This window comes from Pleurodeles waltl, chromosome 12 (genome assembly GCF_031143425.1).
Source record: "Pleurodeles waltl isolate 20211129_DDA chromosome 12, aPleWal1.hap1.20221129, whole genome shotgun sequence".
In the NCBI taxonomy this organism is placed as follows: domain Eukaryota; kingdom Metazoa; phylum Chordata; class Amphibia; order Caudata; family Salamandridae; genus Pleurodeles; species Pleurodeles waltl.
Window position 1 is genome coordinate 91,855,653 of NC_090451.1, and position 12,434 is coordinate 91,868,086.

The window sequence follows — 12,434 nt, forward strand, 5'->3', positions numbered from 1 at the left end:
GAGTGCCCTGGGAGCCACAGGCTCCAGAACCCAGACTTTCTGCCCTGGTTGGAACTCAACCAGTGCAGCCTTTTGGTCATACCAAAACTTCTGGAGCTGTTGGCTGGCCTCAAGGTTTTTGGTTGCCTTTTCCATGTACTCTGCCATTCTAGAGCGAAGGCCAAGTACATAGTCCACTATGTCCTGTTTAGGCTCATGGAGAGGTCTCTCCCAGCCTTCTTTAACAAGGGCAAGTGGTCCCCTTACAGGATGACCAAACAGAAGTTCAAAGGGTGAGAACCCTACTCCCTTCTGTGGTACCTCCCTGTAAGCGAAAAGCAGACATGGCAGGAGGACATCCCATCTCCTTTTGAGTTTTTCTGGGAGCCCCATGATCATGCCTTTTAATGTCTTGTTGAATCTCTCAACCAAGCCATTAGTTTGTGGATGGTATGGTGTAGTGAATTTATAAGTCACTCCACACTCATTCCACATGTGCTTTAGGTATGCTGACATGAAGTTGGTACCTCTGTCAGACACCACCTCCTTAGGGAAACCCACTCTGGTAAAGATACCAATGAGGGCCTTGGCTACCGCAGGGGCAGTAGTCGACCTAAGGGGAATAGCTTCAGGATACCTGGTAGCATGATCCACTACTACCAGGATATACATATTTCCTGAGGCTGTGGGAGGTTCCAGTGGACCAACTATGTCCACACCCACTCTTTCAAAGGGCACCCCCACCACTGGAAGTGGAATGAGGGGGGCCTTTGGATGCCCACCTGTCTTACCACTGGCTTGACAGGTGGGGCAGGAGAGGCAAAACTCCTTAACCATGTTGGACATATTGGGCCAGTAGAAGTGGTTGACTAACCTCTCCCACGTCTTGGTTTGTCCCAAATGTCCAGCAAGGGGAATGTCATGGGCCAATGTTAGGATGAACTCTCTGAACAGCTGAGGCACTACCACTCTCCTAGTGGCACCAGGTTTGGGGTCTCTGGCCTCAGTGTACAGGAGCCCATCTTCCCAATAGACCCTATGTGTTCCATTTTTCTTGCCTTTGGACTCTTCAGCAGCTTGCTGCCTAAGGCCTTCAAGAGAGGGACAGGTTTCTTGTCCCTTACACAGCTCTTCCCTTGAGGGTCCCCCTGGGCCTAAGAGCTCAACCTGGTAAGGTTCAAGCTCCAAAGGCTCAGTTCCCTCAGAGGGCAGAACATCTTCCTGAGAAGAGAGGTTCCCTTTCTTTTGCTGTGTTGCAGTTGGTTTCCCAACTGACTTTCCTTTCCTCTTGGTAGGCTGGGCCATTCTTCCAGACTCCAGCTCTACTTGTTCACCCTGTGCCTTGCATTGTGCTCTTGTTTTCACACACACCAGTTCAGGGATACCCAGCATTGCTGCATGGGTTTTTAGTTCTACCTCAGCCCATGCTGAGGACTCCAGGTCATTTCCAAGCAGACAGTCCACTGGGATATTTGAGGAGACCACCACCTGTTTCAGGCCATTGACCCCTCCCCATTCTAAAGTAACCATTGCCATGGGATGTACTTTTCTCTGATTGTCAGCGTTGGTGACTGTGTAAGTTTTTCCAGTCAGGTATTGGCCAGGGGAAACCAGTTTCTCTGTCACCATGGTGACACTGGCACCTGTATCCCTCAGGCCCTCTATTCTAGTCCCATTAATTAAGAGTTGCTGTCTGTATTTTTGCATGTTAGGCGGCCAGACAGCTAGTGTGGCTAAATCCACCCCACCCTCAGAAACTAGAGTAGCTTCAGTGTGGACCCTGATTTGCTCTGGGCACACTGTTGATCCCACTTGGAGACTAGCCATACCAGTGTTACCTGGATGGGAGTTTGGAGTGGAACCTTTCTTGGGACAGGCCTTGTCTCCAGTTTGGTGTCCATGCTGTTTACAGCTATGACACCAGGCCTTTTTGGGATCAAAGTTTTTACCCTTGTACCCATTGTTTTGTGAAGAGGCTCTGGGCCCACCCTCCTGTGCAGGTTTTTGGGGGCCTGTAGAAGACTCTTTACTATTTTTAGTTTTGGTTGTCTCATCACCCTTCTGCTGGGGAGTCTTTGTGACCCCTTTCTTTTGGTCACCCCCTGTTGAAGTCTTGGACACCCTTGTCTTGACCCAATGGTCCGCCTTCTTTCCCAATTCTTGGGGAGAAATTGGTCCTAGGTCTACCAGATGCTGATGCAGTTTATCATTGAAACAATTACTTAACAGGTGTTCTTTCACAAATAAATTGTACAGCCCATCATAATTACTTACACCACTGCCTTGAATCCAACCATCTAGTGTTTTCACTGAGTAGTCAACAAAGTCAACCCAGGTCTGGCTCGAGGATTTTTGAGCCCCCCTGAACCTAATCCTGTACTCCTCAGTGGAGAATCCAAAGCCCTCAATCAGGGTACCCTTCATGAGGTCATAAGATTCTGCATCTTGTCCAGAGAGTGTGAGGAGTCTATCCCTACACTTTCCTGTGAACATTTCCCAAAGGAGAGCACCCCAGTGAGATCTGTTCACTTTTCTGGTTACACAAGCCCTCTCAAAAGCTGTGAACCATTTGGTGATGTCATCACCATCTTCATATTTAGTTACAATCCCTTTGGGGATTTTCAACATGTCAGGAGAATCTCTGACCCTATTTATGTTGCTGCCACCATTGATGGGTCCTAGGCCCATCTCTTGTCTTTCCCTCTCTATGGCTAGGATCTGTCTTCTCAAAGCCAATCTTTTGGCCATCCTGGCTAACTGGATGTCCTCTTCACTGGGGTTATCCTCAGTGATTTCAGAGTTGTTGGTCCCTCCTGTGAGGGAACCAGCATCTCTGACTATTATTTGTGGAGTCAGGGCTTGAGAAGCCCTGCTCTCCCTAAGTAGGACTGGAGGGGGGGAATTTCCCTCCAAGTCACTATCTTCATCCTCTGAGTTGCCATCCTCAGAGGGGTTGGCCTTTTCAAACTCTGCCAAAAGCTCCTGGAGCTGTACTTTGGTAGGTTTGGGGCCCATTGCTATTTTCTTTAGTTTACAGAGTGACCTTAGCTCTCTCATCTGTAGATGGAGGTAAGGTGTGGTGTCGAGTTCCACCACATTCACATCTGTGCTAGACATTATGCTTCTAAAAGTTGGAATACTTTTTAAGAAACTAAAACTGGTTCTAGGTTCTAATTCAAACTTTTACAAACTTTTAAACTCTAAAAGAAATGCTAAACAGGATCTAACACAAGGCCCTAGCAGGTCTTTTAAGAATTTAGAAAACTTTTCAAATTGCAAAAATCAATTTCTAATGACAATTTTGGAATTTGTCGTGTGATCAGGTATTGGCTGAGTAGTCCAGCAAATGCAAAGTCTTGTACCCCACCGCTGATCCACCAATGTAGGAAGTTGGCTCTGTATGTGCTATTTCAACGTAAGGAATAGCATGCACAGAGTCCAAGGGTTCCCCTTAGAGGTAAAATAGTGGTAAAAATAGATAATACTAGTGCTCTATTTTGTGGTAGTGTGGTCGAGCAGTAGGCTTATCCAAGGAGTAGTGTTAAGCATTTGTTGTACATACACATAGACAATAAATGAGGTACACACACTCAGAGACAAATCCAGCCAATAGGTTTTTATATAGAAAAATATCTTTTCTTAGTTTATTTTAAGAACCACAGGTTCAAATTTAACATGTAATATCTTGTTCGAAAGGTATTGCAGGTAAGTACTTTAGGAACTTCAAATCATCAAAATTGCATGTATACTTTTCAAGTTATTGTCAAATAGCTGTTTCAAAAGTGGACACTTAGTGCAATTTTCACAGTTCCTGGGGGAGGTAAGTTTTTGTTAGTTTTACCAGGTAAGTAGGACACTTACAGGGTTCAGTTCTTGGTCCAAGGTAGCCCACCGTTGGGGGTTCAGAGCAACCCCAAAGTCACCACACCAGCAGCTCAGGGCCGGTCAGGTGCAGAGTTCAAAGTGGTGCCCAAAACACATAGGCTAGAATGGAGAGAAGGGGGTGCCCCGGTTCCGATCTGCTTGCAGGTAAGTACCCGCGTCTTCGGAGGGCAGACCAGAGGGGTTTTGTAGGGCACCGGGGGGGACACAAGTTGACACAGAAATTTCACCCTCAGCAGCGCGGGGGCGGCCGGGTGCAGTGTAGAAACAAGCGTCGGGTTTGTAATGGAAGTCAATGGGAGATCTAGGGATCTCTTCAGCGCTGCAGGCAGGCAAGGGGGGGATTCCTCGGGGAAACCTCCACTTGGGCGAGGGAGAGGGACTCCTGGGGGTCACTCCTCCAGTGAAAGTCCGGTCCTTCAGGTCCTGGGGGCTGCGGGTGCAGGGTCTCTCCCAGGCGTCGGGACTTTAGGTTCAAAGAGTCGCGGTCAGGGGAAGCCTCGGGATTCCCTCTGCAGGCGGCGCTGTGGGGGACAGGTTTTGGTACTCACAGTATCAGAGTAGTCCTGGGGTCCCTCCTGAGGTGTTGGATCGCCACCAGCCGAGTCGGGGTCGCCGGGTGCAGTGTGGCAAGTCTCACGCTTCTTGCGGGGAGCTTGCAGGGTTCTTTAAAGCTGCTGGAAACAAAGTTGCAGCTTTTCTTTGGAGCAGGTCCGCTGTCCTCGGGAGTTTCTTGTCTTTTCGAAGCAGGGGCAGTCCTCAGAGGATGTCGAGGTCGCTGGTCCCTTTGGAAGGCGTCGCTGGAGCAGGATCTTTGGAAGGCAGGAGACAGGCCGGTGAGTTTCTGGAGCCAAGGCAGTTGTCGTCTTCTGGTCTTCCGCTGCAGGGGTTTTCAGCTAGGCAGTCCTTCTTCTTGTAGTTGCAGGAATCTAATTTTCTAGGGTTCAGGGTAGCCCTTAAATACTAAATTTAAGGGCGTGTTTAGGTCTGGGGGGTTAGTAGCCAATGGCTACTAGCCCTGAGGGTGGGTACACCCTCTTTGTGCCTCCTCCCAAGGGGAGGGGGTCACAATCCTAACCCTATTGGGGGAATCCTCCATCTGCAAGATGGAGGATTTCTAAAAGTTAGAGTCACCTCAGCTCAGGACACCTTAGGGGCTGTCCTGACTGGCCAGTGACTCCTCCTTGTTATTCTCATTATTTTCTCCGGCCTTGCCGCCAAAAGTGGGGCCTGGCCGGAGGGGGCGGGCAACTCCACTAGCTGGAGTGTCCTGCTGGGTTGGCACAAAGGAGGTGAGCCTTTGAGGCTCACCGCCAGGTGTGACAATTCCTGCCTGGGAGAGGTGTTAGCATCTCCACCCAGTGCAGGCTTTGTTACTGGCCTCAGAGTGACAAAGGCACTCTCCCCATGGGGCCAGCAACATGTCTCGGTTTGTGGCAGGCTGCTAAAACTAGTCAGCCTACACAGATAGTCGGTTAAGTTTCAGGGGGCACCTCTAAGGTGCCCTCTGTGGTGTATTTTACAATAAAATGTACACTGGCATCAGTGTGCATTTATTGTGCTGAGAAGTTTGATACCAAACTTCCCAGTTTTCAGTGTAGCCATTATGGTGCTGTGGAGTTCGTGTTTGACATACTCCCAGACCATATACTCTTATGGCTACCCTGCACTTACAATGTCTAAGGTTTTATTTAGACACTGTAGGGGTACCATGCTCATGCACTGGTACCCTCACCTATGGTATAGTGCACCCTGCCTTAGGGCTGTAAGGCCTGCTAGAGGGGTGTCTTACCTATACTGCATAGGCAGTGAGAGGCTGGCATGGCACCCTGAGGGGAGTGCCATGTCGACTTACTCGTTTTGTCCTCACTAGCACACACAAGCTGGCAAGCAGTGTGTCTGTGCAGAGTGAGAGGTCTCCAGGGTGGCATAAGACATGCTGCAGCCCTTAGAGACCTTCCTTGGCATCAGGGCCCTTGGTACTAGAAGTACCAGTTACAAGGGACTTATCTGGATGCCAGGGTCTGCCAATTGTGGATACAAAAGTACAGGTTAGGGAAAGAACACTGGTGCTGGGGCCTGGTTAGCAGGCCTCAGCACACTTTCAATTGTAAACATAGCATCAGCAAAGGCAAAAAGTCAGGGGGCAACCATGCCAAGGAGGCATTTCCTTACACCCATTCACAAAGCCTTGCAGTTTACCAACTACGTTTAGAGGTTGGAAACTGTAGGATTTGCCATAGTGGAGCCTCAGCTATCTCTGCCATTTAAAAAAACTAAACATGGAGTCTCTGTCAGAAAAGGCATGCAATGGCCCTTATGTAAATGGAAAAACTCACTGTGAATCAACACCATTGCTTTCTTGTTTTTATCGAAGCAACTCAGTCTATGGTGGGGTTGTTCAGGAAAACCAAAAAAGTATGCAGAGTGGGGTACAAAAACATGGCACCCATTTCTCATACTATTGTGCTGTCTGTGCATTTGCCTTACTGGAGAATGCTCCTTTGGAAGAAAGATCCCCAGTGGGCTGGCAAGAATCTCAAAATGTGGCAGGAGGTCCTCTGATGGGGAATGGAGGTCTGGACTTCTGCTGAACTGATGGTTGGTGGTTCCCCCGGCCTGGTCCAAATAAGACCCTAGGTCACCTTGCAATTTTAAGAGTGGCAGTCATGGGACAAGCCTTCACAGCCATTGTACAAACCCTCCTTATGGATGGTTGTATTTCATTAGTTCTTCTTAATCCTGCTTTTCTGTGCTCTATTAGAGACAGTAATGCCTAAAATATAGTTGAGTTATCATATCTTATGTTGGTATGTTGATTAGTGGCTGTTGGAAACTTCCAAAAATCATAACCTCTTGGGAACCGGAGTGATGCTGAATTTAAAATACCCCATTTTGCGAAATCTCACTTGATATTTCAAACATATGAATTTACAATATTTGCCAGGAAGGAATTTTGATTCAATCATTATGGTAAGTGGTGTGTATGCCAATGATTTATGTGTTCACTGGATTGGCATCATTTGGCTATCTTCAGCTGGAATATTTGGTTGTAAAATAGATGTGGTCCAAGGTCACGTACCGTTCACTTCAGAATGCGTCACGTCTAGTCCTTCTCGGAGTCTTACAATGACAATTCCATACTGAAAATCAAAGGCATCACTGCAAACAAAACAAGGTGTGTTAACAGAAGTGGCATTTTGCCTGCAAAGTAACGAGGCATGCGTAAACTACATCTGGAACAAAATAAAGCTGTACTTCCTATCATGGTTTTTAAAACAAAAACAGCAGCTGCGTAGCAATCTAACCAATCCTCTGAGGTCTATGAATTACTGTCCAATACTGACATCCGGGCATGCCTTGGTTCAAACATAAAATACTAGAAATAAAATAAAATGCATGGAAGTATAAATCTCAATGAAATATGAGATAGAAAAGAAAGTAGTGTCAATAATTAACCTGCGAGGTAACTTAACATGGTTTTGGCCAATCTGGATTGTATGTACGGTGTGTAAATGCATCTATAGAGCCCTCAGTACCCCTGACGAGGCATTGAAGTGCGCTAAACTGAGAAATACACAACCCCGTAACCCAGGGATAGTGACTAATCCAGTGGTTATTTGCTGTTGGTGATTGGGGTTAGTTTTTTGCTCATAAGGAAACCACCCATGCCTTCACAGCAGTTTATATGTGGTAGATTAAATTAATAGGAGTTAAATGTGATTGTAGAGGGGGTAGGATTAGGAGAGGTCATGTAGACTATTGGTGGAGTGGATAAATAGGCCAGAGGAGTTCAAGTATTTTTAGGATGCAAGGGAATGATTTTCAAAGGAGAGGTTGTGATGTATGAAATGAGATTTATGCAATTTGCAGGAATACAGTATCAGAGACTAAGGCAAACAGGCTTGTGGCTTAGACTAGGCTGTATTCACAGACTGGAGGCATGCAGAGGTGAGAAGAGAATGTAAGCAGGCGGTCATTGGAAAGAAAGAATGTGGTGGGGACAATCAAATATTTTAAGTTATGGGGAATTTTTCATGCATAGTTTTAGGAACATAGAGGGAGGCTGTTGTTTGAGACAGCATACAATATGAGGATGCAAAACTGTACAAAGAAACATTATTTGCATGTGAAATAGTGCTATATCTGAGGTGCTTTTCAGAGGCACTAGAATCTGATAAATGGTCTGACTGCCCCTACACGTCCTCTAGGGCACCTCTTGTGCAAGACCAGCTGATCAGCTCTGGGTACAGAAGGGTAAAATAAAGGCATGTATATACATATATATATGCCATATATAAATATGTATGGGGAAATGGTGAATTCAGAAAGTAAAACTGTGTTTAACCGTCGATCATAGTCAGCACTTAATTTGTTAAAGAAATAAAAAGAAAGTGCAAGGTCCCAGTGTTTATTTTAGGGGTTCGCCTTGTGCACCTCCGAATGCCTCTTTCTTCTACCACCTAACACATCCTACAATTTGATAATGTACTTTGCAGACTCTGGGTTTGGACTCCCAGATCGTTCCTCTCCTAAGAGCCCTATATTCCGAAGGCAAGGCCAGAGTATGGTACGGTACCAAAGGAGATTGCACAAGCACTTTTTAATTGGGTAGGGGGGTAAGACAACGTTGTGTTTTGGCACCATTGTTATTTACTCTATATATTAATAGCTTGGAGGCTGCCTTGTGTAGTATTTGGTGGGGACCCCCTCCTCCCCCCCCTTCACCCCCCGCCTCAGATCGGCAATAGGCCCGTACCTTGTGCTGACGATGCCCTCAGGGTCTGCAACAGCTACTCAGTGGTTTTGCAACCTTTATGACCGATCTTGGCCTATCTATCAACATAGGTCAAACCTTTGTTAACAAATGTGGCAGGCTCAAGCAAAAGTGCCATGATTTTAGGACTATTAATGTCAAATGAAGTTTTACATCGACCTTCTGCTACCTGGGTATTGTCTTTGTTGAACGTGGCTCATGGACTCCTGTTATAGAAAACAGGTCGCAGTACTTCAATAACTCTGTCTATGCTATGTCTACGTTTGCCAAAAAGCTATGGGCAAAACCGGTCAGGGAGATGTTAACATTCCAAATGTGTGTCCATAGCTCATTATGGCGCTGGACTCTGGGGTTTAAAAAAGCTTTTGAGCATCAGAAACTAGAGAATGCTTCCTTCAGGAGTCTCTTGGCTGTCCCCAGTAGCTGCTCTAGCTCTGTCTGCCCCACTGAGTTAGGAGGACCTTTTTTAGCCGGCCTGGCCAACATTTAACCCTTGCTACCGTGTCATAAGATCCAGACCAGTGATTTTACAGCATTGAATCGCACAGTCTTGGCTGATTGTCTAAAGTTAGCTTATTGTGGCCCCCTCCCGTGCCTCAAGGTTGTGAAACCCTTTTGTGCAAATCTTGGCCATCGTTACTTTTTTGACACACCTGATGTTTTATCTCACAAAGGGAGAAAAGACTACAAACGCCTATGCTTATCCCATCTTAGCGACCATGGCCAAACCTAGCGTCATTATGAATCAACTAACACTGACCACACAAAAGGGGTACAGCCGTATCTTATCGCTGTTCATATCCCTCACCACAGGTTTGTTTCAACACATTTTAAGTTTGACATACTTTACCAGTTAATTACCTTTCCATTAATTAAGGATTGGACTGTAACTTTAAAAAACTGTCTGTGTGATGGCCTCTCGGCCCAATGTACCCTACACTTTATGCTTTTAGTCTCTTGCGACATATTTTACCTATTCTATGGGAGCAGAATTTTAGGCAATGTCGACCTGCTTTGCTGTAAGATTTGCTGTAAGGTTGCTTGTTTTTTATGCTCTGAGATACGTATAGTAGAAAGCTTAAATGATTTGTAGCAATGTTTATTATACATTTTTTACTCTGTTTTTAATCATTTTGTGATGATACAAATGTTTCCTCTCCTGTTTGCTTTCTTGATTTCTTTTTAAGAGAGAGTCAAATAAAGCTGTTTTAACTTGACTTGACTTGATAATGTCCTTCTGGCATCCTCTGGCAGATGAGAAGACTTCAGTTTGGTTTTAGTTTCTGATTTAATTATTTTTTAAATAGCTGTGGTGATTCAGGAAACGGTTATTTATAAGAAAACAATTATACATATAATTAAGGCAGCATACGTATTGTTAGATGCCTCCAGTTAAATATGCTGCAAATATATTAAATTACCTTCGACTGAATCATGTCACTTATATATCTTGACCTTTTACTCTGAGTCATCTTTCTTGCCCCCACTTGTTTACTATTCCCATTTGTATATTTCAATGTAAAAACATCGCATTAGAGTTGCTACATATAGACTTTTCTCATGTAGTCACACTGTTGCTATAGCTTGGCTACTTTGGTATCACTGTTGCCACATGTAGACTTAAACAAAATAATGTGTTAATATTTCTATAAGGGGTCACTGTTACTACACAGAGGCATTTCTGAAAATTTAAGGAGGCAAATAACTGAAGAAGGTACGAATCTGAAGATAACCGGAAAGGAAGTACGTTTGTAAAGGCAGTACAAGGCTTATATGTGTTCAGTTTCTTATTTAAAAATATATACAGTCCATAAAACCTGTGCGAGCCTGTTTCTGAGCGCTATAATTTTTATCAGATAATGAACTGAGGTACTTAAATTAGTTTCTCGACAGGAAGAATGACGTCTTTGATGAGTCAATCCACAACTCTATTCTACTCTTGTGAATGCTTGTACAGTGCACACCTACGTTTTACTTTTCTACACAATTACCTTCATAAACCTAGAGAACTGTGTAGCAAAGCGCTTGGTTTTCTATAGAATAACGTGGTAGGTGCTATGTGGTGAAATGCACTTATGCTACTTATCTTCCGACGTCGGCAAAAGTTCATATTAAGAATCCTTTGACACCAATTTGCACGCAGTACAAATACACAAACGTAATAAACCCTGTTCTTCAGTGGAAGCATACAACGTCTGTCCAATCAAAATATGTACTCTTGATAATCAACATTTGGGTGAAGCCAAAGCCCCTCTCTGACTTTTGTTTCTGGAAGCTCTTTTTCTGTTGATCCCATGACGCTTTGACAAATAAACGCGACCTGTGTCAGCCCTACCTAATTACTGAGTACATAAAATGGTGTAGTATGAAAAAAGACCACAAGGTGGCGAAAGTGTAAAAGCTAACTTTCATAAACGTCTCTGCCAGTGTACCGGCTGAATTAACAGAAATTAGTTAGGAATAGAATAGCACCAAGCCTCCGTATGATGACATAGCATCTGTGACTGCCAATGTATTTTCCCTCGTTTCACTGAATTAAAAACAACATAAAACGCAGCCATGTTTTATGGATGTTTGTTCTCCTCACCTTCACCCAATATTGCAAACAATCCTGCTGAGCATTGCTCCCCTGATTTGGAGGTTGTTTGTGCTATATGGATCACAAGCGTACACACATGGGGCTGCTTAAGATCCTCAGTACAATTCAGTTTGACTCAACTATATGGTATTTCAATATATTTATGAGTTTATTTCCTCCCTCATCATTAGGGCTGCCAGATGACTGAAGTCATGGCACACACTTTTTTCAGTTCTGTGGTTTCTTTTTACAAATTACTACTTTCAGGTGTATTGGTCTGGTCGATTCTATTGAAACTAAAAAAATGCTTCAATTTCCAGAATTCACTGATTTACTCAAGGAAAGACCCAGAGTGAAGACAAACGGGGGCGTTTGTGTATCCGCCGAGAGTGGCTGATGATGCACTCCTCAAACTAGCAGTTCCTTTACCCATTTACAGGTTGGTGAATGTCAGGGTGTCATCAACCTGTTCCGCTAGGGAAATCCTTCATCTGACGTCCGCGTGCTACCTGCCCTGCCATGTGTCACGCATCTCAAGTTAGTATAATGCATTTCTGGTCATTTTCACGCATTACCGCAATGCCTGAGATTGTAACGCAAGTTCAGAAGTGCGGCAAAACCTTCTTGTTCCAGTTTCTCACTTTGATAAGTGAACTCCAAGAAGTGTTCATCAAAGGCCACAAGGTGGCACTGGTGTACAATGGGAGGTATAGGATTCTCGCTATAGTATGATATTTATATGGTTCCCTCATCTTCATCGCTTGATTTTGCTTGCAAGAAAGTGTCACTCATAGTCGTTGAAATGTCACTCATAATTACACTGAAATTATGAAAATGTCACACATAGCAATCTGAAACCTTGGCAGCTGAGCCCTACAGGACTGCCAGGTCACAGTGAAGTCACCACATAATATGTAGGACAATTCAGTGAAATTAATAGAAACATATGATAAGTTACATGTTTAGACTTGCGTTTGCCTTATGCTAAATAATTGTGACGCGCCTAGTAGACACAACATTACTACCTTAAATGTGTTAAAAGTTTACAATCCGCTCATAAAAATTGACTTAAAAAATCAATTCTTCTTACCCACACTTGCTCTAGCAATACTTGCACAAACATTCATAGGCAATAAGGGCCAGATGTAGGAAAGCTTTAGCGAGTCGCAAACGGCGAAAATCGCCGTTTGTGAGTCGCTAAAGCCACTTTGATATGTA

The 12,434-nt window shown here is 44.6% G+C and overlaps 1 protein-coding gene across 1 annotated transcript in view; it reads right to left on the minus strand.

Annotated features, from left to right (window-relative positions):
* The window catches only part of LOC138267056 (solute carrier family 12 member 2-like), a 131,190-nt gene that overhangs the window by 71,792 nt on the left and 46,964 nt on the right, over positions 1–12,434 (minus strand). Inside the window, exon 15 of the mRNA XM_069215904.1 lies at positions 6,944–7,023. Coding sequence (XP_069072005.1) covers positions 6,944–7,023 — 80 coding nt within the window. The remainder of the gene's footprint in view (positions 1–6,943; positions 7,024–12,434) is intronic.